Below are 27,181 nucleotides of genomic sequence, written 5' to 3' on the forward strand. Positions count from 1 at the left end.
GAATTACTTGGCTACAAAAACATATCACATACAAAAATAACATATTGAACTGTACTTTTTGTGAAAGAAAACGTCTTCTTGTTCCAAACTCTGACGGATCCAAATAAAATTTTCTTGGTTTACGAAATAACTGATCCCTGCAGGCTAACCAACAAAAACCTCTAAGCGATGTGATAAATGACACATTCGTGAGAAACGCCTATCGCAAAACCTCAGTATTCATACAACACCGGGATAAGCGTGGGCAATCTGAGTCAGAGGCACAAGAACTCTCACTGCGTGAAACTTATGCTGATGACGAATGATAACATTTTGATGACCAGCTGATGGCTCAAAAAACAATACGATCGATTATGCATGCATTCTATTGGCTCAGTCAGCAGAGGCTAAAGTGAGCCAAGCTGTAACCAGCGAACTGCTTTAAACGACAAGTTGCTTTGGCGAGGAATTTTCTGTTAAGCCTACTCAACATGCCCCAACTTCATTCATTTTTAACGAGGGTGTCGCTGCGTGCTAAATTTCGTCGAGCCTGACTCAAGTCTTTCAATTGCTCACTAAAGTGCCGTTTCTCAACAGTGCGACACAGTCTAAACTCAACAACTATTGTGTATGCTGAGGTAGACGCTTCCGTTCCTCGGTCTTAGTCTCGACTTTAATTGTTGAGATAAGTCTTTGTGGCCTTTCCGCGTGTAAGCACAGCACAAGCTGTCGAACAGCAGGTAAACGCCTCGTTTACGGAAACTTTAACAATAGCAGACCCTAAAATAATCACACACTGTTTCCTGCTTCAGCAAATTGTCTCTTTTTGCACTACCTAAAGCGTGTGACTGAAAACAGAAGCACACATCACATTTGATACACCATTCAGTTCAACAAGTGTAGCGCTTTCAAAACTTGAACTCACTCCAGTCTAAACAAGGCGACATGCGCACCTTCGGCTCATCAATAAAAGAAAACGACTGCTTTAAAGGTGAGGACAGTAAACTTATCGAGGTGATCAGCTTCGTGTGATTCACTGAAAAGCAGAGCATGTTACTTCCCTTACGTACGATGGGCTTTAGACACGCGGGTCACGTATATTTTTAGTGACCAACGCACAAGGCGTTTCACCTATTTCACTCATCTACGTAAAGGGTATTTCTAAGAAGAAACTGTGTAAAGTGCACTAACAATGCCCAGCGAAGTTCTATGTAAAGCTGATTTTGCGACGAATAGTAATTTTGTTACAACTCGAATCACAACACGAAAAAGTAATAAACTGTGAAAAACTAAACTTCGTTGATTTTAAATTTCTGTTAACTGCTCCCTTATAACTAACGGAAACTTTGCTTTCCAGTGTGAATCGTTGAGGTCACGCTACAAAAACAAGAGGTCCAAGCGCCCTGGAGTGAGTAGTTCCGCATTGGCTATCCTTCGAGTGCTGCTCTGCCATTGCCTTTGTGAAAAAGTCCAGGCGTGCGGGCCTTTGAATGTCAAGTTCGACACGCCAGACTGCCTATACAGAACACGTTTTGAACAGGACTCGCTGCTATCTGCCGTCTGATGTGCGACGATGCGTTGAGCAAATATTTTCACGCGACTTGCTTTCTAAATGTCGCGGCCAGTCTTGTGCGTTCAAGACTAACGGAAATTGGTCTCGGAATATACACACCCTCGCACGAAAAAAAGCGTCTGGAGCACATTAGACAACGTTGAAACATCAAAGCACCCGCTTCTGGACATCTTGTTGGACATTGTATTGACAATCTGTATCTGCCATCACAACTGTACGATATATTAGTGTCTGACTGGGTATAAATACATTAAGAGCTGATAAAAACTAAAACCTTCAATTACTGAGTTTATGTCGCTGATAAGAACAGTTGTCTTGACACTCGCCTGTATAGAACAGTAATGTAAAATAATACCCCTTCTGTCACTCTAGATTTGCGACACAGGAACCTCGCGATGCGTAAGATCACGTGTGACGAAGCGTACGGACCTGAGCTGCTTGACCAACCAAAGCGCAAAGGCCACAACTGTCGTCATCGGTAAACAAAGCAGTAACTTACAAAGCCAGCTGATCTCATTTAGGCTTGTCGATAAGCCCGTGAGAACACAGACAGTTGTGGATACGGAAAAAAAGAATTTTTACTGCGTCTGCGTGCGGTAATGCGCTAAAAACTCACATGGACTCCGCCCCACTTTAACTTAGGCCCCCGGGAGGTGTTGCGTGGCGTTTCTAACGTCAGCAGTTGCTCTATAACTATTGCGCAATCGCCAAAGCAGCTTAAGAGTATAAAACGGCGAAAAATTATGCTCGGCTCAATGCCTTATTTAACCATGAATAATTTAGTGCAACGTGCGTGCCGGTACACGGTGGAAGGCGGGGACAAATTTTATTACCATAAACCACCCTTAAAAACCAAGGTAAACAAGACCTTCACGATCCGAAAACGTTCAATATCGCCTGGGTCAAGTACAGCCAATATTCGGAGGCTTTTGATTTTGAATGTTCAAACAGACAGTGAAATGACGTTGCGCAATTTTTCGAAGTTAATCTTTGCCACGAAAATTGGCAAGTAGGGGTCAAGTTTTAGTGTTGTTGCCAACTTTTTTCGTTCCTTTGTTGATACTTCCTTGTAATTTACAGCAATTTTGCAGTTAAACAAAATCCACAAAGCTTCACTTCACAGCATATAGACGGCATACCAAAATAAAAAAAACATGTATCGCCAAATTAAACCCGTTTACAATCAACTGTGAGTAAAGCCAGATGGACAGTAACGCAAATACGGTTGTGCAACTGCGTCTGGTCTTGCAACACCGCACACAAAAACGATTTAAATTGCAACACACCTTATGACTAGCTGTGATAAAATCACGGTGCCTGTGCGGTTTTCGCTGGTTTGACTCAATTTGTACAAGCTCATCAATGCGCCACAGCCATAAATACAATCGACAAAAACAACACCTGCCGCAAAACTACAGCTATCGCCGTCTGCTACTTTAATGCAATGAATGATAAAACGCTTCACAGATGCAACGTAACTTATTCGGGTTAACTGGGCATGACTTTCATACAAATCTTCAATAATTGCGTTTTAAAAGCTCACACTGGATTTGAACAAAAACAGGACACAGTCTACTGATTTTGGGTGCTTTTTGTGCTCAACTAATTTGTCTTACAGTTTGTCTTGCACTAAGGCTCGGAACCTGACAAGTGCTTCTCGTTCAGCAGTGACTCGTGGTGTATGTTTTGTTGCGTCATCATCAACAAGCCGTGACTCAGTCAGAGTGATGCCAGGAGGAATCCGAGTCCAAAATATCGTTTAACAAGTTTCCGGGTTTAGCAACATCAGGTCAAAAGTAAAGCTATTCTGGTCAATGCACAAACCACCACAACAAATCAAGTTACCAAATGCATTTCCTACACGATTAACTCCATATTCTTGTAATACCTCAACATGGCCAAGCGTTCATAGGATTTGAATAAAAGGTAAACTGCCAGTTGATGAGCAAAATACACTGAAATAAGATGAGAAACGGCCGGTCTAAACGCGAGGCTATTGTGTGCAGTCGCATGCCATATAACAGGCAGTTTGTCAAACCCATTTACCGAGAAGTAAATTTCAGCATGACAGAATGTAATGCGGTAATTTACTGTGGTCCTAAACTCCCCGCTCTGTACGGCAAAGTGTGTTTACGACGAACAATGAGGTTTCATGTGCAGGTCAGTACAATGCACGCAGACTGCATTACAAACGTTCCGGAAAGACAAACAAATCACGTAATCGTTTCTCGTGCAGTCGAGATTCCAGTGTTGCCCTATTATACGAAGCACCTGTGCTTATTTCCGAACCAAATCAATGATCAATAAACCGCTATGTCGCCAATACAATCCTATTGCTTGAGTTGGGATTTCCCTATATCGAATTCATAGGTCGAATTTTAATGAACCGTACAATATCAAGCAAGGCTTGTACGACTTTGGTGGACAGGAAAGGTTGAGAGCACTTATCTATTACAAACACTAGCTAACAAGTTTTAAATTCGAAAACTACCCGATGCACAACATAAACACCCTAAAGCGATTAAACAGCAATTACCACTGATTGCTGTCAAATTTGCAGACCACTGTTGGCAACAATAAACGATACTGGGCAACTATTTTGGCTTATTGTATGTAGTTTCTTCCAATACAACACTGCCATTAGTCACGCCAAACACATAAAGTTTAACGTTTGCATTCTACGCTGCAACAGCTCAAGGGGTATAAGTTACAACACAAAGGATAACATCTGTCAAACTGAAGTGAATGTTTACGTATCAAGCCTGTCACAGTAGAAAAGCTCGGCTAGCTTGATCACAAGACATCTGTCGAAATGCTGGCGCGACATCTGACTGACTGACACTTGATGCACTATTTGTCCTTGACACCTGCCGCATCCGCCAATGCTTTCTAAATCTAAATGCTAGACAGCATATTTTTTTAAAAACGTACACATTTGTGCTCTTCAATCTAGCGCTCGAGCTAAATCCATTCAGACTGTAAAATGACCTGATTCGTGTTAATTAGCAAGAGACAATCAGTAGGCCAAGCAATCGCTCCATTCTTTGTAAAAACGTGACTTAAATCTCTAAAATTATACCCGTTTCACGCACATGAATGGCAGATCGCCCGGACATCTGACGTAACGTTGGTAATATCAATCAAACACTCTGAAGGCTGCCGCCGAATTTTGACCTATCATACCTGGACGACATTTTTGTTTTTACTCTGACTCTGCAAACAGCAGTTGCACAAACCACTTGCTTGATACCAAACGACTGCAACAAAGTCACATTACAAGATACAACAAACAGGGCGTCTTTCGGGGTTCGAGGCCCGGGGATACCTAATCGCGTCATTCCTATCTACTGCAACAATGAAGGGCGTCGCAATTTCAACAGTGCCCCGGGCCGTAAAAAGCGCGTAAAAAGACGCCATGCCGCTTGACGGGACTTCATGCTACACGTAAAGAGTTTCTAGCAACATTTTGCAACTGTCCTATCCGTGGTCTGGTAACATATTGTCATCTGGAGTTCACATTGAACGCATTGACAAACCGGATACAACAAGCAAGCTGTTTATCATAACACCAATAATAAACACCGATGTAGCGCACACGTCGCATACCAACTGACTATTGCGACCCGATGTTTTATAAATACACTTACAACACTTGTCAACATGGGTCTGCACTTTGAACTAGAAACTTAACAGTGAAAGCACAGGTACACTGGGTAATTGATCTGCACGAACTGTCCTATTCTCACAGACACAAAACACGTTGTTTGTGTTACAAAAGCCTTCTGAGCCCAATTTACATTCAAAGCGACAGGTTAATTACCAAACACGTGTATCTCGTCGGATTCGAGCGCGTATTTAAATTCAATTATCATCAGTTACGTTTGTAAAGTTTATTCAGCTTAGATCGTGACCAGCAACTTGCATTTAAGAAACCTTTGTCAATTGCGCCTGAGCGATGTTTAGGCTGCCTTGCCTCACCATACACAAAACTCTAGCTGACTAAAGAAGCTAATATGGGAAATAAAAGTTGGTTGTTCCACTTTCCACAATACAACGCGGTGCCCATGTAACATTTACTAGTTATTGTGGAGCAAACCTTCAGCGATTGACCTAGAAATTTCATTGTCTCGCGAGGAAAGTGAAACGAGTTGATCCGCTAATTGGCGATTTCTTATCGGGCGGCGACGGACAACGACAAATTTATCTCCTCGGTAATCCTCTTGATTATAATGCCCTTTCCAGCCCTGGGATCTTACCCGAATCTTTCACCATCAGGATCGATGGCCTTTGTACGTTTTGCTACACACAATGATAGAGGTACAGCCCCTGTCGAGAAATCACGACGAAATGCGATACTTTTTTGCTTTCATGGTGTCACCATCGTTGATAGCGAAACAGATATGTGTTGAACAGGGAATTGCTGCTTATGGTGTCGGAAGCAAAAAGTGCCGTCATTGAAAAATAGATTTGGTTACACAGAAAAGGAAGTACAAACACATCTCACTACACATGATTGTTCAAACGTCTACAATGCATTCAAAATCCGACATAAGTATAGATTTAAACTCCGACTTTGTATTTCAAACTAGGATTTGACCTGCAATCCGGACAGTTTCTTAACTTTCAATATACTTCAACAAGTGTGGATATTTGAAACAGAATTGCAGCAAATCGAACATGATATAATTGAAAAGCTGCTTATTGGAGAAATATCTTGTTTGTCACAAAAAAAGCAATTACACACCTATATAAAAGTAAAATTTTGACACCGTGATGTCAACAACGCCCAAAATTAGTGCAAATTAAGCGCAATCTGTTGTATTGGGTAAATTCGACAACTTTCTACATCGTATTTGGATCAGCCACAAGTAGCCTCAAAACGTTTGTCTTAGGTGGATGATCGCAACAAGGAGACGAGAGATTTTGTATCAAGTGCCATTAACCGTCCAACTCATGACCGTCATCAAATCATCAGGTCTTTACTCTTCTCAAGTGATATCGTGTCATTTTGCCGATTAATGCCGCCCGTGTCAAGCAACGAGCGGTATAAGCAGCCAATTTGGTGTGGCTTGTAAGAAGTGTTTTTTTCAATTACCTTCGGGTATGTTAACTAGACTGAAATTGGGTGCGGGACACATAAGCTTACTACGCCCTGTACTAAATACGTATGCTGCCTTAAAAGTACCGAACACGCAGTTTACTAAAAGCCCAGTTGATTACTAATTGCTGTTCATAAAACTCATTTTCAAACGTAGACTACTTTAAGTCTAAACTCTACCAAGGTATGTGTAAAACTATTTTTTTTTCATAAATAAACACCTTTGAAATAAAAGACTGAACAAATGTACCAGTGTTTATCGAAAACGTATGGTATTAATCTTTTATTTTATACGCCCTTTTTCTTGTAGTACAACAGGAATTGATTTTCATTCACCGTTACTGCTTCAATATTCTGCCAATTTGTATTTCCTGTGTTACCTTGGGTCAAACGTTTTTCACAGAAAACCTGGACACAAATGTACTTCCTAATTCGATAACACGTGCAACGCAATTCTTATTGACATTAAAACACAAGTGCCACGGGCGTATGCATTGTGAACGTCAAACGCTAGACAACCAAGTTTCCCCACAGTATCTAATCTCTTTGCCCAACAAGGCACTTGTTTAGTTTGTTCTGTCCTGCTCGTTCTAATCTGTTCTGGCAACTGGTTTTTCCCTTAGCGGTGTACCTACAACTCGACTAACGGTGATAGAATGCAGACAGCGTCGCACCAGACATTTAGGGTCGTTGTTTATCGATTTAATGTCGAAGATGGGTGTTCAAGTGTCCTCTTAACCTCGGTAGAAATGAGATAACATAGTTTTTATTGAACCAAAGCGAAACGTTTATACTTATCATATTTGCTGTTTATTTCAATCTACTAAAACTATTGGTTAAACAATGATTTGAAAAAAAAGGTTCAATCAAACCAATGCTCCATTCAACCATAAATATAAAATCTTTCCTGTGCGTAATAGATGCAGTCTTGCGTTTCTCTATTCACTGTTACCCTAATTTAGAAAACTTTTCTTCTCAGCAAACCTAAATATACCTACATATTTGGTGGAACTGAATCCCTGCTTCACTCTTTTAAAAAAAATATTTTTCCTGACGTCTTCAGGGGATTTGTCTTTTGTGTGAGACATACCGACCACCCTTAGCAAACACCCCATATCATCTGACGCATGAAAACAAATATCACCACGTAAAATACGGGATTGACGAGGCGTGACTGTTGTATCTATGGGCGTAAGTGGCTTGCGTCAAAATATAATCACCAGTTTGTGGCAGTAACTAGGAAACTTTTGCGAACAAGAAACCAGCATCTGATACAGCAAAGAACATAACTATACTTAATACAATTTGATTGGCACATGCGTTCCGCTATAAAAATTCGATGGAGTTTTAAAAGATGCACAATTAGCCACTTACCAGACCGGAAACTACATTTAATTCTGCATATGCACGCTTCAACTGCAGCAAAAGTCCCAAGCATATTGCTACGCACACTGGCAATTTTGTTACACGACACACATTCCGCTAGCTTTCCAAGAACACGACATCGTTCGGTCCGAGCAAACCGCACATTGCTGGCCAACCGCACGAGCCGTGTGTACGCGTAACAACAACGCGACAGAAGAAGTGAGCAACACCCACACTACAATCAACAGGTCGGTAATTATGCAGTTTGTGATGGACAGCATTGAGTGGCCCGTCGGAAATGCTACATGCCATCTACCTGACGTCATTTCGAAACGGCTTATTATCCATAGTTGACAGTGAAAAACACTGGAATTTGCCTTGTTCCAGCATTGAGCGACACCACTTCGACAGGTGCGTAAACTTTGGAAACAAGGACACTAATTTTAGGCTCAAGGATATCACCCTATTTGGTCGTAAAGAGTCTGGTAGTACAGGTCATGGTCAAAGGCAAACGACACTCTGTCGTGTTTTAGGTGTAGCTTGCAACTGATCCAACAACAACGAGCGGTAAATTGTAAATTGTAGACTGTAAAACTTCTAACTATCACAAGAACATGATCAAAATGATAGAATAGCCTGAAAATCAAATAAATGGTAACCAACAGTACATGCTACGGTGTAAACTAATAAGCTAACCCTAAAAGCTAATGCTGCTATATTGAACATGCCAACCTAACCATATACTTCGGTCTCTTGATTTTACTACGAACAAAACAAGAAAACGCAACTGAACCATTCACATAAAAATTGAAAAAACAAGCGAGGCGAGAAATACGAGCAATACATGAGCATATCGGTTCGAAGTAGCTCGGAGCTGACACGCACCAATTAGCACCGAGCCATGAACAGGATATCCTGTATTTACCCGCTTCGCTTGGAACAAGATTAGCTTAGCATTTTGGTTTTGGGGTTACAAGCAAGATGAACGCGCATCCACACGATTCCGTATCGAAACATGTCGGAATATGACGGGTGGCTACTTGACCGTTCAAAAACAGGCTTTAACGATTCAAAGCTTGCCAATTATCTCATTGAAATAAGTGATTGCGCAATAGCGACATCTGGAGATAGTGATAACTTCAAGTCCAAGGCTAACATTTCGAACAAAAGAGAGTTGAATAAAAAAATAGATCGCAAAACAACTCCTCTTATCCTTACATATTTGCTTGTCAGTGTTGAGCAATTGAAATTTAGCAAAACCACGCGAGTGTAGTTCACTTTAGCCTGGGGTGAAATGACGGTTTTGAAACCTTGTTGATACTGCCAGATTGTACAAAATACAGTTAAACTGCCATTTGTAACCGGATCTGAAACAGTTTAATTCCTAGAAAATCGTGTTAAACCGAACATCTGGCCTGTGGTACTGCATTTCAGTGGCATTGAGCAGACGCCGGGATACGTCGTGCTGGGTTGTCAGTCATGGTAACGTTGCATGTTAAAGCTAGTTCTTCGAAAACTTGATTTTCTACTCACGCTTCTGAACATTATCGTTTCGATATGGGTAATCGTTGGGCGCGTGAACGTATTTACATAGAAGGGGGAAATACGCCGATCCTGTGCTTCAGACCGAAGCGAGTTTATTGTATTCAAATCAACCCACCTACGCATAAGAATGCAGCTATAAACAAACAGGAGTGCAATATTTTTTCTGCACCCCTGCACAACCTATGATAAACATATGGGCAGCATAACCTCACATCGAACCTTTTAACCGGATAGGCAAACCTTGCCAACACAGTAAAGCAGTGTGGTGCTCAGTCGAGCGGTGGTGGGTTAAGCACTACTTCTAACCAATTGACACCTATAAGGAGTTTTAAAGACCGAGGTCAGGTGCAGTTCGTATGAAAGGGCTTTGTTGCATCGCTGTGTTGAATATAAGAGCTGTTACATTTGTAAGTACGCTGTAACGACCACATGTCTGAAACGCAAAACCAACGACAATCAAATGCCAAAGTGTTATGCTAATAGAACAATACATTTGTTTCTATCGGTCTACACACATAACTTTTCCATAGGGCGTTTGACTTTTGGTCGGTGACGTCAACGTTACTGATTGAACAGTGCTAGATCAGTTTACTTGAAACGTGACAAAGGAGGTACCACGGTGATTACGTAATGAGGTACCAATATATCATTGTTACACATTGCGTAACAACGTCTCAAAACACAAAGCGTTGGGTTCGGAATCGTATGTGTTTCATGTTACTTAATACAAATATGCAAAATTTATTACATACAAAATACTGAATAAATTGCTCAGACGAAATCCATGAGGTTACATCAATGAATATCACAATTTTTTTTGTTGTAAACTAATAAATAACCTGGCAAACAAGTATTTATCTTAAAAAGTGCAGTGAGTTTTTTAAGTACATTATCTGCTCGTAAATGTAAACTTTCTACATCTGTTTTGTTCCGTTAAGAAGTGAGAACTAGAAATAACAGGCTTGTCCCTGGTTTAAATTGTATAACTTATAACCACTCTCTTTACACCAAAGAGTGGAACAATAAACGCAAAAACGTAAGAGAAAATAAAACAAAGAACTATAAAAAATGTACAAAAACAAGATAGGTCCAAATCGAGTAAGCGAACCCAAAACGAGTAGAATCCCATGGGAGTTCGGAACTAGCCTAAAGTTATTCAGTCAACCCTACTTAAAAAAATATAGCACAGCCACACTGCATAGTTGTAATCAACCATTAAACTGAGACCTACAGTAATTATGGCAATATTATGAACATAGCTTGCACTAAGCCGATATACGTTGAGCTTATGTAGTGTTTTGAAATTGGATGACGCGATGCGTTTGTACAACGACATTTCATGCGAGAGATACTAAACGAACTGTTTTGTTAAGTTCAGTCGAGGATTAGGATTACTTGGAACAACAAACGTAAGTCTATGATTCGTGACCACAAATACATTGCTATGATCTAATCATAACTTTAACACAATATATTGAAGCTCAGTTCGTCCACAGCAGTTTCACAGAATTTCTATGAGCATATACACATTTCTCATACACTGTTGTTTTAATAAAACGACAACATATCCTTACTGTTTTGTTTTTAGTTGATTGTTATCAGAACATCAAATTTGTTAACACACATATTTGCAAAATAAAATCATATAAATATCCAAATAATATCTTGCCCAAAAAATCTCTCTGTCCCATTTAGTTGAAGCAAAACACACGAAAAAGCTATTACATCACAACGAATCGACGTTTCAACAGCCAAGTCAACATGCTCTGTTTACTGGGTAACGCTATTCGGGTCCAGATCAACAATTACGAATTGATTTTTCCTTAGGGGTACGAATGGACAAACACATTTGGAGTGCCTGAATTAACAAGTTATCTCAATTCCCTCGGACTCAGAACGAAATGCCTCACAATTCAAATGGTAAAAATAGGCTTTATGTTGCAGGACAATACACTTTGAAATTGACAACCCTTGCTAATTAGAAATAACGAACTGGACCAACAAATAGGCACATTTAGAGTTAAATAGCAAATTTACGTTTACATTCGGTAATATTACAGGTCTGGCATTTTGAAAGCAGATGGACACCACCAGCAAATAGGTTGATAGATTTCAGGTAAATGTTATCCAAACATACATAAATACCTAGAAAGCAGCAAATCCTTGCCTGGAGTTAAGAAAACAAAGCTAGTAAAACATCAGGTTACTTCAGGTATGACGTACGCGGATACCAACAATAGTTAAAATTGTAAAACTAATGTTAGTTTCAAAATGCGATTTTCGTACACAGCAAAAGAACAAAAACTACTTCTGGTTTCTTGTACAATTACCAGACCTGGGGTATTTAACCTAGCCAACAGCCACCACTGTTTACCGCTAGGCCATCAATCTCGGGCCGACCAGAAAAGCAGGGAACACGAATATTGATGGCTATCATAACAATACGCTGTTGACGTGACGTAGGACGTTAGGTTACGTGCCATCAAAATAGAGATGTTCCATAGAAGATATCAGACGAGCCTGAATCACTCCATGTCGGCTTGCTTTTCGGCGGCGGTCAGTGTTGACATGGTGTGATGACTACAGGGATTGTGCATTACCGTGGACCAAGCTTGGAAACCGAAGTCACCGGTATGTTTGCGCAGCAACAAACCGAAATAGACAATCCAAAGCGCATTTCGCGGTACCCAGATCCCAACGTCGTTACCCGCCAACGAAGAAAAAATTCTGGTTTTTGTCTGAAATCAATCACAACCAGGAAGTGGTAACGCCACGACCAAGATACCTGCTGCAATCATGCTATTCTGCTCAAACCCCCTAAGATATTATGAAACACATTTTATTTAAACTCTTACCAACCTCCTTTTTACCAATAGTCCGAACTGCCAGAACCATTGTTATGAAGCAAGCAATGTCTACTCTAAAGAATATGTTATCTAATTTGTTGACTATCGCTGTCTTTGGCTAGTATTACAAACCTTTGTTTTACCTGTCTAACCCCCAAGATAGTTTACACTAATAATAATAAGGAACAATTGATCACCACAACCACAACTAAAGCATAAGCAATAGTCGGAAAAAGCTTTGATTAAAGTTTATTACCATGCTGGTAGCAAGCATATCCTTATACAACGTGTCAGAAATATGCTTGCCAGCACATCAGTTGGCGATTGTTTTAAAACTAAAAACTTGCACAAATGCATGCAAACAGAATGCAGAACGCTTAAAACAGATGAGGGGAAATTCATCGGTTGGATAAAACGTTGAATTAAGTTGCCACTGTCAGCAACAGCCTTTGTGTGAAAACAAGTCAGTGATAATTCTCACGGAAATGACTTGTTGGGATGGAAGTTTGGCTACACACGCCATTGGCACAACGTTTGACCTCACACAAACCCGTGACGAAACACAAACGTGTGGTCAAGCGCATCAGGTGTTTCGTTAAGAATAAATACACTGTTAAAGTAAACAAATAACAGGGCTATATCCCAACAAGAGTCTTAAACTCTAAATAATACGTAGTGCTGATGTATGCAACTGGTATATCAAGATGAAAGCTCATTTTCTGACTTGAAAAGCCTGGCACTGAGTAAAATTGTGTAATAATCCCCCATTTGTGAAACATAATGGAGCTAAACAGCACTAAACTTTACTGCATTAAAACTGTTGCTGCACAACCTTGTCCTCAAAAGGGGCAGTGACCTGAACACATACACGCAGCCTGCAGCACCGCGCCTTCGCCGACAACACAGGCGTTGTGCTGCTTGCGATAATTTAGTGCGGGTGGCATCCTTCCTGCCCTTCACAACAGAAAAGCTTGGCCGGTGGCTGCTTGTCGGTTCAGGCTCCCCTTTTGTTGCGCTGAATTCAATGCATTACCGCAGGGCTTGCTTTGATTAAGGAATGCGATTGAATGTTTGCAAAAGTCAAAGCAACGTGAAATTCACAACTCAGCTCGCAACTAATTAGGACGTTAAGACCTTTTATAGAAAACAACGCACTATGTTTGCCTTACACAGTTTAGCAACAACGGCTAAAAGCGTAGCAATAAACACAACAGAAACAAACTTAAGGACTCCACGCGTTGTTAAAGCTGACTGAGCCTTAAAAACAACATGGTGATTGTTTATGCAGGGTCTAATTTATTACGCATCTTAATTTTCAGTACACAACAATCCTTTTGGTTGAACTTTCCATCTTCTGCTGCATAAGACAATGCACATCAAAAACTTCCAACCTTTCAAAACGTAAAATTAGGACAAAAGCAAATCATGACACCAAATGGGTGACCAAGCCGACAAAAAGTGTTGAAACACCTGCCTTATTAGCCAGTAATGACAGATTAGATCCACTACGACCTGCAATAAATTATGTCTGCTTAATGAACTCGCGTGACACGTCCATAGCAACTACCTTTTGGTTACCTAATTTTGGTCTCAATGCAGAAACCAGTGCTCAATTTTTGCACAAACTTCTTGCACTGATCCAAAAATGTCAATACAAATGAACTGAAGAATCAACTTATATTGAACCTGTTGTTCAACCGATTTCTATAAATAGAGGAAAACAACTCTTCAACCGAAACTCTATGACTTTTAAAAGATCTTTAGCATGAATACAATCGAATGTAACATAAACTTTAAATAGCTACGAAACCCGAAACCGTTTTAAGTCGAAAATTTCAACACACTAATAGAAAAAAACATGTAAACTAAAACTGCACAATTTATGTCCTTGCATGCATAATTTCTTGTGACAAAAGCATCTAACTTTCATAAAACGATCACTGTCTGTTCCAGTGTTCAGTGTGTAAAGTTGAATCAAAACTCAATGGCTCAGGGGAATTGTAACTCAACAACAGTGTGTTTTGCAACCCCTTCTGGCACAACTTGATGGTGAACTGTTGAGAAAAAAAGTTTCATCCGACGCCGGTAAAAGAGAGCCTTTCTGATTGGCCAACCCCCTCTGACGTCACGAATCCTCGCGCAAACCTCTGGAAATTAGAAATTTGCAAAACTACCTACCGAGTCTTTTACAATCCATTACACTGTGTATTATGATGTGGAAACGTCCGAGATACTTCCGAAAATGATATAATTTTTTCAACCAAGAATATTTGTCAAGACAATAACATTGATGATGGACTTAAACGAGGAAAATATTTTTACTGCAAGTTTCAAAACCGAAATCATGTTTTTTAAGCAATTATTGAGTTTTGCGAGTTCGATGATCAGATCTAGTCTGACTTAATAGCGCCACCACGAGGATTCCAGAACGCATTGAAGTTTTTTGCGATTTTGATGTACAGGTAAACATTCTTCTTGCATCACAATTACAATGAGCAGCAGGCCCAATTGATATATGTTCTTCAATTTTACTTATTTTCCTAACATTGTTTTTGCTTTTTGTTTGTTTTTATGTTTTGTTGAATGTGATTTTTGTTTTGCAAAAGAAGAAGCAGGAAACACCAAATTAGTAATTTTGTTCAAAAAACAAATAGTCTCATGCTAAAGAGCAGTGGTTCTTTAATTTTTAAAGCTTGCAGCACACTAACAACCTGTCATTTTATGGCACACTGTGAAAGTAAAAATCACAAAACTTGGTTAGAGAAACTTAGTGTGCATTTTAATGATAATGGGTTAGACTGCTGTGAAAAATAATACGATAATATAAAGGTTAAAGTCAATCAAGTCATGTACCTAAATTTTGTTATGACCGAAAACAAGATATGATTGTGCAATATATTTTGGGCACATTTAAAAATATATTTGGGCCTCAAGTGCGCCACACTTATTTTCAGAGATAACAATAAAACTGCAATTTAAATACCCTGAACTCAGTAAGGCTGCAAACGCTCATGGTGTCATCATGTAACAATGCCTTTTTTCTTTTCCTTTGTTGGGTGGCCTGTAATACATTGTGCTGTCTGTTAATTTCGTTTTTTATAATGCAAAAATATATGTTGAGGTACTTACCATATGTCCCAAATTAGTAAGTGGACTTAAAAAAGATGTGGTCCTGGTAAGCTTCTTTTTTCTATTGTACAAATAATAAAAGAATATTAATACAACATGCAACACACATTATTTTATCTGAAAAATATATACATTGTCAGCTAACCTTCCTTTATCCATTTTTGAAGGTGAAATCATTTTGATATGACTCAGTGATTCACAGTGTCAATCTAGAAAGCCTTAAATTGCACAGTGATTTGTATAACCCTACCTACTGCAAAAATGCGTTTTTGTGTTAGACTGTTGAATTGATATGTTACTATGGTGATTGTAAAATTAAAATACAAACAAACTATGATTAAATGTTGTTTACTAAGCAACAGATTTGTGTCTACCTGAATAACCCCAGTAGGCAGAGGTATAGACTTAGAAACACTAGACTACGATTCCAATGATTTATTACTGCTCTGACACTTTTTTTGAAACTCCTTAATGTTGTCATGAAGTTTGGAGGGCAAAAAAAATTCATAAAGATTTAGAATATAAGAACATCAGATTTGTACTGTTGAATCATAAGTAATCCAAACTCAGACTGTTTTTTTTTATATTGCTGGCAAAAAATTAACAGTAAACATGAAGCAGTCAATTTTTGTGCAGGGATTTTAAGACTATTGATTGACAAACAAATGAAACAAGCAGTGTATCGGTTCAAATTATAATTACAGCTCAAATAACTTCAATATAAACAGTAAAATCGTTTGGCCAGTCTGCAGAGTATGGCAGCTGCACGCATGATTAAAAAAAACAAAAAACTTTTGCACGCCAATTTTTTTGGGTTGCATTCAATTGTCCTGTCTTGACCTATATCACTTGCTTTTCACCTGCTGAAATAGGCCTTGCACACAAACTTACGGGTTTTGCATGCACGCACATGGGACATATCGGTCCTGCACGAGCGATGTCTCGTCGGGAACTTCCATGTTCTGCAGACTGATCGTTTGGCATGCCATAAAACACCAACATGAGTACCAACCTTGGAACGCATGCCAGGGGTTACCAACCCCTGATACTTCATTGCATTTTTACTCACAAACTTTGTACTCCAATTTTAGTTTCTAAAAATGTATCTTTCAGTTTTAAATGTATTTTTAACATTACCCTTGAGTGCTTTGAAAAAGTTTACTTCCTATAACCAATGTTTTCAGTGTTTGAATTTGAATGTGCACTCGCACAGTAAAAAGTAAGGACTTTACATCATGTAATGTTTGTATTCGGTTAGTAGTTTATTTAGTATTAATATAAACACGTAGAAACAATTCACAAAGCAGGCAAAGAATCACAAGCCATTAGTGTTGCTCGGCTGCAATCTATAACAAATGTTCTGACTACTGAATCAGTTAATGTAAGACAAACAAATCAGATAAACCGGCAGATATAAAAGCAAAGCACAAAGAAGGTCGATTTTATGCTATAAACATGCTAAACATTACAAAACAAATAAACAAACAGTTCAGTAAATTTGCCGCACTTTTTCCAAACATGTTTTCGCAAGAATAAATTCTTTAACGTACACAACACAGGTTCACATTTAATTACGTAGCTGTGGTTCTAATTTTGACCCAAGATACCGTAAACTTAAAATGTGTACATTAAAAAAATGTTTGCAATAAAAAAGAGGTGGCTCTGCAGCTGATTTTTAAATCTGAATAAATCAAAAACATGGCATAAAATTTTTCGATCCAATGTGAAGGACACTTCATGTTTTCGTATTGGGTCACGAATTTTTTGTAAAACAGCGTCTTTTGAGTCCACCACGAGCACGCCGCCAGAAAAGTTGCACAGGGTGCTTTATGTCTTGATTCAAAAACACGACTTAACCCCACCGAAATATTGAGCTGGCGACAGTGGCCCACAGGCTAGATCAGGGGTCCCAAACTCAAATTGCTTTGGGGGCCCAAAACAAACTTTAAAGTAAGTCGAGGGCCGCACTATCGATATCGAACAAAAATATTGCACGATTAAAAAGTAAATTGGTCATTTATGTCAATAGCCACATTAAAAAATAATATAGTAATAAATAAAAAACAGACTTACAGTGTTTGCTTTGTGTGGAAACAATGGACAATGACGCAACAATGGCAATTACTGACTATATAGAATAGATAGACTGTTCGATCATCCAATTAAAACGTTGTATATAGCAGGGGTCCGCAAATACTTTTTGGCGCGACCCAAAAAAATTGCTCTAAATTCTCGCGACCCAAGCATTTTGTTAGCATGTAGGTTTGTAAAAAATACTATTGTCAGTTGCTATTTTCACATAAAACAGTAGGTAAACGATCGAAAGCAAATCAATTCGAGGTTTAATTTGAGAGACGACAAGCCGAAGATCGTCCTCTACTTCTAGTCTTGATCTGTATTTGCTTTAAATATAAGATAGTGCAGAAAACGCATGTCAAAACGCAGTTACGTAGTCTTATGTAACAATGCAATAATAATCAAAAGGTTGAAAAAAGTCCAAGTTGATTAATACTGTAGATGCGATACTTATATTCATGAGAAATTTAAAATATTTCGCGACCGCAGCCCGGAAGGTCTCGCGACCCAAATTTGGGTCGCGACCCACTATTTGCGGACCCCTGGTATATAGCACTATAATAGAGAATGATTCTATTATGTAAATTCACTGGTCTAAGACGGGCTAATTCCTCCCCAGTAAAACACAGTACTTCTAAAAGTTACTTCGCGGGCCGCACAAAAACCCTTGGAGGGCCGCGTATTTTAGACCCCTGGGCTAGATGTACGAGTTTAATTCCTCTGCTGAAGGACACATAACGTCGTATTTTCGACGACTTATAGTATAATTGATTTCCACGAGTCCTTTTTTAAAACTTACAAACCCGACAACCTTTTGTTGAATTGATCCTATATCGGTCAAAAAACTGGTCAAAGCCTAAAAGTCTCATTTTTTATTGTGTTACTACAAAGAGCTACATTATACACATGGGCACACACAGTGGCGTATCTAGGATTGGTTTTAGGGGGGGGGGGGGGGGGGGGCAACACAGCATAAAATAGATTGCGCCACCTTGCGGTGACAAGTGCGCCACCTTGTGGTAGACTGTGTAGACCTCTCTATTAGCACCTGTTGTGCCTATTAAACTCGCAATATCAACTAAATGCTGGTTAGCCTAAGGCCCTGTGAAGCCCTTACTCTTGCTGTAAGTAACGAACGTTATAGTCACGATTCGATCGTGTTCATGTAACACTTTTTAACACTCGGCACAGTTGTTTCTAACAGTGGTTGCCTCTTAATCATATTGTGAATTATCTTCACTTGTATGAGTGTGACGTAACAAAGTTATTATAAAATCCATTGTAACGTCATACGCGCAGTTGGACGCCAAGTGGCCATGATTGGCATTCATTGTTTATTGAGATGTGTGACGAGCATCAATGCGTTACGCACATTAAACAAAATAGCGCACATTGCTATTCACAGTTTTGTCTGAAATTACAAGATTTAATACTAAAACAGCCGGTCAAAATTTCTTGAGGGGGGGGGGGCGCATGGCACCTTGTCCCCCCCCCTAAATACGCTAGTGGGCACACATGTCCCTTCCTCACGCACAAATACCGTGACACAATTTGGCTTGTAGCCTACGGAGTCTACGGACCATTGGTCAGTCATTTAACAATCAATGGTTTGCACTGCCGCACAAAAAACTCTCATGTCAACGAATCAAACAAACCAAAACATAATAATTAAAATGTTCTAAAATGTAATTTGTGAAAGAATTTTTTCTGCTTTTCTGGTTAGGTTTTCAAAGTGACCAATTTGTGCTTGCAAAGTTTGGTTCTATTTGGAAACTCCTGGTCGATGTTAGCATGGAGTTCATTTTGAACGCTAACTAGACAACAACTGTTTACTCAAAAGATCTTGTCCCAGCCGAGAAACTTTGCGGTTTTTTCATCTGCTCTATAAAGAAGCCGCATGTAAGTTTTATTGTGCTTAGCCGATACACGTGACGTTAACAAAAAATTCCACATCACAATTAACGCCAGGGCTGTTCATCCTCCTTAAAATCGAAAAATTTTATGGATATGCCGAAGGCGTTTTTGTGTTGTCATTAACATTTAGTGATTATGCGTTTCTTTAGCGGTGGTATATGATGACTTGACTTTATGTTGAAAAGTGGGTGGATTCGACCAACGCCCCCAACTTTTGCCCACTCACAGTCCAAATTTTCCTGCCACGCCGAAAGATGATATTTTTTCTGTCTCGTCTCAAGGCTGCCCAACCGGTGTCATGCCGCCGTCACGTACACTGCGGTTACGCATCGCCGGTAAATAAAGGTTACATTACTAAATATTTAAATTATTTAAATATTTAAAAAAGTAAAATCGTTAACTGCATTTCTGGAATGATTACATTTTAAAGAACGTGTTGAAGACATGGTCGAAAAAATTTCCCGCCAATATGTGCATGTTATTTTTTCTTGTGTGTCACCCAACCTTTAAACGTCCTTTTGCTGTCCTTGCGCAGCTGCGTGATCAGCAACACGTTGAATTGTTTGTTGGAGTTGTGCAATGGGTCATTTAGGTGCCAAAGTTTGCAACGACTTTCGCACTCACATCTGGATTAGCGCTACTAGAACTGTAAAGTGTAAATAGCAGATCCATGTATATATAAGGGTGAATCTGCCGCAGTATTTGTAACATTAGGAAAGACAGTAAAACGTTAATCTCATTCTCCTCAAGGAGTTGATTGAGTAATATGGTTTAGTCCGAACTTTACGCGCCTATTTTTGTCGCATTTGCAAATTATTGTTGACGTTTAGTCTAGAACTATTGCCAAACCTGTTAGTTTTTGGAAAATCTTTAATTTGTGTGCATTATATGTTAGATTTTAGGAGTGCATACTGCATATACAATACTTTGAAAACATTTTTTTTTATTTGCAGATATTTTTTGTGTCTAAAGTTAAAGAAATCAAACATATCTGCAAACATGGTGATTAAAGTTGGAATCAACGGATTTGGTCGCATTGGACGTTTGGTTACCAGGGCTGCTGCTGCCAACCCAAATGTGGAAATTGTTGCGATCAATGATCCTTTCATTGAATTATCTTACATGGTATACATGTTCAAATATGATTCAACCCATGGTCCTTTCAAGGGAGATGTTTGCGAAAAAGATGAAAAGCTTTACATCAACGGAAAGCCTATTAATGTGTTTGCTGAGCGCAATCCTGCTGATATTCCATGGGGTAAATCAGGGGCCACCTATGTTGTTGAATCCACTGGTGTGTTTACTACAATGGAAAAAGCTGGTGCTCATCTCACTGGTGGGGCACAAAAGGTTGTTATTTCTGCCCCATCAGCAGATGCACCTATGTTTGTCATGGGAGTGAATCAAGAAAAGTATTGCAGTAAATCAATGAACATTGTTAGCAACGCTTCCTGTACCACCAACTGCCTTGCTCCATTGGCAAAGACCATCCATGACAACTTTGGTATTGTTGAGGGACTGATGACAACTGTTCACTCTTACACAGCAACCCAGAAAACAGTTGATGGACCAAGTGGAAAGTCTTGGAGGGATGGCCGTGGTGCAGCACAAAACATCATTCCAGCATCCACTGGTGCTGCCAAGGCTGTGGGAAAAGTCATTCCAGAGCTGAATGGCAAACTTACTGGTATGGCTTTCCGTGTTCCCACTCCAAATGTTTCCGTTGTTGACTTAACGGTACGTCTTGAGAAGGGTGCTACATATGATCAGGTCAAGAAAGTCATCAAAGCTGCATCCGAAGGTGAAATGAAGGGCATTTTGGGTTACACAGAAGATAAGGTTGTGTCCACTGACTTCAACGGTGATGCAAGAAGCAGTATCTTTGATGCTGGAGCTGGTATTGCCTTGAATGATAACTTTGTCAAGCTTGTTACATGGTACGACAATGAATTCGGTTACAGCAACAGAGTTGTGGATCTTCTCTGCTATATGGCATCCAAAGCATAAGTAGTTGGAAACTGCAACAAGAAATCCACTGACATACTAATCTGGACAATACTTATACAAACATATGATATATCTACACAAAATGTGATTGTTCTCGTTTAAAATATTTTGTTCTGTTTTGCTGTAGTGTGTTGTTTGTTTTGACTTCAAAATACAAAAAGTTCATTCTGTAATGGAAGACACAATACATAACTAATTATGTGCATTCTTTGTAGGTTGTTGTTGCTGTTGTAGTATTATGGTTTGTGAGGTTAATTTGTAGTGAAAAGGCATGGAGAAACTGGAACATAATTCACTGCACTTAGCAAAACAAATTCAAGACTCTGAACCACACCTAAAAAGCAATTTAATTATTCAATACTTGAAGGACCAGGATTTTGCATACAAATTTCCTGATATCCCCACTGGTAGGAGAAAATTTTTTTGTTTTAGTACAAATCTTTTCTGTGGTAAATAAAATGCACTGCACTGTACTGACAGAATGTCAATGGATCAATGCATCTGAAGAATTTAGCAGTATTGACCTTGATGGAAAAGTGGTTTTGCTCGACTTTTTCACCTACTGCTGCATAAACTGTATTCACATGTTCCCATTCTTACACAAGCTAGAATCAGAATACTCAGTTAAAGATGGTTTTGTAGTGGTTGGTGTACATTCGGCCAAGTTTCCCAATGAAAAGGTATTTTATGTAAAAACTATGAACACCATCACAAAAAATATTGGTTAGCTTACTATTATAAATTGCATGTTTCAGTATATTGCCGTGTTGGAATTAAGGCACTAAGTTTTGTTGTGCAGGATACAAACAACATCAAACATGCATTACAACGGTATAACATATTACATCCGGTTTTAAATGATTCAAAAATAGAAATGTGGAATTTATTGAATGTTTCGTGCTGGCCAACATTGATTGTGCTCAATCCCAGAAAGGAGGTACTGTACGGAGTTTTCAATTTCGGTTTGTGATTAACTAATTTTACCATTATGTTGAGATAAAATTAACAATACATTGTAATGATTAATTTTTCATAACAAGCAAAAAGGCCCTACATTGCAGTACCTGCAGTTAGGCCACAAGGCGTTTCCTGATTTTGCTGTTGCTACTAAGCATGCACATTTTTTATTACAATACTGTTTTGGCAAAGAGGGTGACCACATTGTGCAATAGGTGCTCCTTTCACTGCCAGGTGAATCTTATGCAAATGTTGTTAAACTGTTCATTGATGAAGCAATGAAGTTCTACTCAAATTCATTAAGCCATCATTTAATACCTTTTGTGTCATCTACTGATGTTGATTTGGGAATGGCAAGTGAACAACTAGTTAAGCTGCAATTTCCTTCTAAAGTTGCCATTAGCAAAGGTAAAACAGCATTTTTTTTTACAAAAGAGACTGTAGACAATGTGAACACTTGATACAAGTATTTCAACTGTTGGATTTATTGAGTTTGGGTGCATTAAGTAATAGAGATGATTGCCATCACAAAAATACCAAATGTGTAAAATGACACCACTGCATTGTAATGTGCCATTTTAATATAGTTGAAACACAACATTTCCTGCAACATTTCTAAATAAATTTACTTCCAGTATATTTGATAAAATTTCAAAAATACCCAGGAAATAATTTAAAATGTGCTAATTTATGCATTTAGAAAACTACTTGGCAATTGCGGACACTGGCAACCACAGGGTCATTATTTGTTTAAACAACGGTACAGTGCAGTATGTTGTTGGAACTGGAAACCCGGGTCAAATAGATGGGAATTTTAAAACAGCTCAATTTAATGCCCCACATGGCCTTGCTTGGAACACTGCCAACTCTTTATTTGTTGCTGACTGTGAAAATCATCTAATTCGAAAGGTTTTGATAAAGGATATCCTGGCTTTATGTAGTGTGGCACAATGCATTATTTTGTTTTTATTTGCATTTTTTGGTAAATTAATGTGTAATATGTTTTAGAACATTTAAATTGCTAAATCTACATGCCTAAAATGCCAAGCTGTTTGTATTTAGATTGATTTAACTGTAAAACGGGTGGTGACTGTTGTTGGAGTTGGAAAACAAAGTAATGATTTGGAAGGTGGGAAACTTGGTACTGAACAAGGCATCAGTTCACCATGGGCTTTGCAGGTTTGGCATGTTTTCATGTTGTGGCTAAAAGTTCTTAACTACATTAGAGATGTGTTGCATAGCTACACTAACTTAATTTCTGCAGGTTGGCGGAAGTCCCAAATTTCCAGACCAAGAAAATATTTTGTACATAGCAATGCCAGGGGTTCACCAGATATGGGCATTTTTCCTTAAAAATGCTGATTGGCAAAAAGGTAACTGAATTAAGCAAGCTACTATGGATAATGAATTTTATGAAACTGATATAGTTTATGAAAGAGAGTTCCTGATAGTCTACAAGCCAAACAGGAAGTTATGTCATTGCAGCAATATTATATTCACCATGCATAATATACTTTCATGTTTGATCCCTTTTTACAGGCACTGAGCATGAGATGATGACCTGCCTTCGATTTGCAGGAAGTGGGCAGGAAGAAAATCGGAATAACAGCTATCCACATAAGGTGAACTTTTCTCTGTTGCAAGACAAACTTTAATTTAAAATAATAGACCTATCATTTCATTGCAAAAAAATCAACATGGCGGGCAATATTATAGCTGGTCAAAGACATTACCTATTTTTTGTTTTATATACAAGAAAATTTATTTTGGATTTTAGGCTGGATTTGCACAGCCTTCAGGACTTGCAGTAGATTCTGCCAACCATAAGATGTATGTAGCTGACAGTGAAAGCAGCACCATACGAAAAGTTAATTTGTCAAATGGTGCCGTTGAAGCTGTTGTTGGTGGACATTTTGATCCCATGGTATGAACTATTAAATTGACAACCAAACATCCTATTTTATGCAAGCAATTTTGCATTATTTTATTTTGTTGTAAAAGTACCGTAGTTACCTTTTCAGTATAGTTACGTATGGTTAAAACGTTATGGCAATTATCGCTGACTATCGCTGCGGAAAGCCTCACCTCGTTGACACAAACCATGTGGTACTGGTTACTTTGCATGTGAGTAAACACTCATCTGGGCCACTGATAACGTGCGCTGGTCACGTACCCATCTTCATGTAACTTACGTGTACGGAAAAGTAAACAAAATTTGACAACTTTTCGTGTTTAGTGTTTTCCGTAAAAATCTGTTTTTTAGGAATTGTAACCAGTTTGTAAAACAAATGTGTCATACAAATGCGTCCTTTTTGTATCGCAGAATTTATTTGCTTACGGTGACGTAGATGGCAAAGCACGTGATGCAAAATTACAACATCCTCTCGGGGTCGCATGGGATCATAAGAGGTCCCGACTATATGTGGCAGATTCCTACAATCATAAGGTAAACCCGGCGAATCGTGGCCCCCTAAAAGTTAGTTTTGGGCCTCGTGCCTCCTTCAAGAAACCCAGTAGGACCTGTACATGTCCCTTAAAAAATTTAAATGACAATCTCATGTTGGAATTCGGTACTAATTTTGACTTGAAACCAGTGGTTCTCAAACTCAGTTTTCGGGGCCGCATGCGGCTCCCAACTACTTATTTTGCGGCTCGCACCAGACCTCAGAAAACCACCAAACATTGCTATTTTAGCTTTAAAAGTAATAATCTTTAGTGATTTTCTCAAGGTTTCGTTTTTTTTTGCGGCTCTCTACACACTTAAAAAAATACCATTTGGCCCCGACGATAAAAAAGTTTGAGAACCACTGCTTTAAACAGTCGAATAGATTAAACAAGAATCGTGGAAAACCTTAATATAGACAAATAATATGTGAAATAGTCGATTAAATTAGGAAATAATGTTAAAAAGAAAATGGTTTTTAGGGGGTGTTTCTGGTGAATCTACACCCGCCCCCCTGGCCATGGGCCCTCGTTGGAAACCACTGGTTTAAACGAATATGTCTGTTGCGCTTGACCGAAAAAGAGAATATAGTAACGTTTCTAATGCATTTTAGCGCGATGTGTTGTGTTATATACGAAACTGCAAACGTATTTTTTGCAAAAACTTTGCGCACAAGAGGTATGTAGACATTTACGAAAGGACTGCATCATATTCAGATGATTTCATAGTCGGCTGATTGTAAAAAGACAGGTGCAGGTCATTTTATAATTAGCCTTTATTATCCGGCTTTTTGGTTGAACACAAAATCTGTATGGTAAAATTATCGATATGTGAACAAGTCCTGTTTAAGGCAAAAAACATTGGGCCCGCGCAAGAACGAATTTATCTGGACGCATCGTTCAGTGAAATTTGTTTTTAGGGAAGTAACGTGTTTGGAATTTAAATTGTTCTTCAGATTAAAGTAGTGGATCCAGCTAAGAAAATGTGCACAACAATACTCGGACCTACTCCAAACAAACAGGTCGAAGAAGATTTGTACCCCAACGGTTTTCCGGCAGTCGAACTAAACGAGCCAGGTGGCACAGCTGTTGATAAGACATGTTCTCGACTTTACGTTGCTGACACCAATAACCACCGTATTCTTGTTGTTGACCTCAATGAAGGAACCGTTAACGAGGTTAGTGAACTTATATATAGAAAAGCATGATGTGGACACATTGGGTTAGGTCGGCTACAAAAAGTTCAAACCTAATATAACCCAAACGTGTACATTTTTGTCGTTTGAGGAACAACAGCACCATCTAACGGCACATTGATATTCTTTCGTGTGGAGCTAATTTTTGAATTTTAATTGTGGTTTTAATATATACATTGTTGTTTTGCAGGTTGTGCTTTCTTTTGATGTTACTGAAACTGATGGCGTCAAATCAGACAGCGATGTTATTCAGTATAGTCCAATAGTAAATAAGAAACGCGCCTTCGTAAAAGAGTTTTTATGCTGCGACGTTGCTTCCCACCAGGATATACGCATTGAATTTAAAGTGAAAGGAATGCACTTGACTGAGGAAGCTCCTTCATCCTGGCAAGTCTCAGTACGAATTCAGGATCGCGACCCTGTGTTGGTCACGCAAGGAACGTTTACAGCAATAGACGCCGATTTCAAAACTCTCCTTTCAGTGCCTCAAATGTTGAGTACGTTAATAACGACACAAAACAATACTTTCCTCAAGCAACAGGAAAAGCTGGCTGTTGTTCTTACTGTAGAGGCAAATTTGTATTACTGTCTTGAAGACGCAAAAGTTTGTTCATTGAAAGGCGTAGTGTGCAATGTTCCCTTAATCATTTTTCCTGAAGTAGAATCTACAAATACGGACGTTGTTTTGCAGTTAAATGTTGCTCAAATATTAAAGTGACTGCCTTTCTACACTTTTCTGCTGCATATAGTTTCCACGCTGCGTTGCCAATAAATCGTTTCAAGTTAACTGTTTGTTCCTTACTTACTGTGTGCGTCTGTGTTCTATTGTACTCGTTTTACTAATGGTGTATTTTGACAGTGTAGCAGCAGGTAGGACAGGGCGTTTGGATTTGGCTATTATCTTGCATTTCCAAATTGTCCTAGAAGGAATACAGCTCTATCACATCGTTACTACGGTGGTTCGTTATTTAATTGTGTTTCCTTAAAAAATGTTAGAAATTTGATGAAGCAATAAACGCAATATTATGTTAAAACCAGGGAGTCGAACCGGAAC

General features: G+C 38.9%; 2 protein-coding genes across 2 annotated transcripts; both read left to right on the forward strand.

Annotated features, from left to right (window-relative positions):
• Positions 1-20,427: 20,427 nt before the first annotated feature.
• LOC145222845 (glyceraldehyde-3-phosphate dehydrogenase-like) lies at positions 20,428-21,737 on the forward strand. The gene has a single exon (XM_080089066.1). It carries the CDS (start codon positions 20,525-20,527, stop codon positions 21,530-21,532), a length of 1,008 nt encoding a protein of 335 aa, XP_079945192.1. The 5' UTR covers positions 20,428-20,524; the 3' UTR covers positions 21,533-21,737.
• Positions 21,738-21,788: 51 nt separating this feature from the next.
• On the forward strand, positions 21,789-26,912 carry LOC145222843 (NHL repeat-containing protein 2-like). Its single transcript, XM_080089063.1, has 12 exons — positions 21,789-21,939; positions 22,013-22,212; positions 22,332-22,469; positions 22,705-22,897; positions 23,190-23,398; positions 23,552-23,668; positions 23,754-23,862; positions 24,029-24,111; positions 24,267-24,413; positions 24,813-24,935; positions 25,888-26,109; positions 26,318-26,912. The coding sequence occupies exons 1-12, from the start codon at positions 21,804-21,806 to the stop codon at positions 26,843-26,845; spliced, it is 2,205 nt and encodes a 734-aa protein (XP_079945189.1). The 5' UTR covers positions 21,789-21,803; the 3' UTR covers positions 26,846-26,912.
• Positions 26,913-27,181: the final 269 nt, after the last annotated feature.

Source organism: Phallusia mammillata, chromosome 4 (assembly GCF_965637545.1).
Source record: "Phallusia mammillata chromosome 4, kaPhaMamm4.hap1.1, whole genome shotgun sequence".
NCBI classification, from domain to species: Eukaryota; Metazoa; Chordata; class Ascidiacea; order Phlebobranchia; family Ascidiidae; genus Phallusia; species Phallusia mammillata.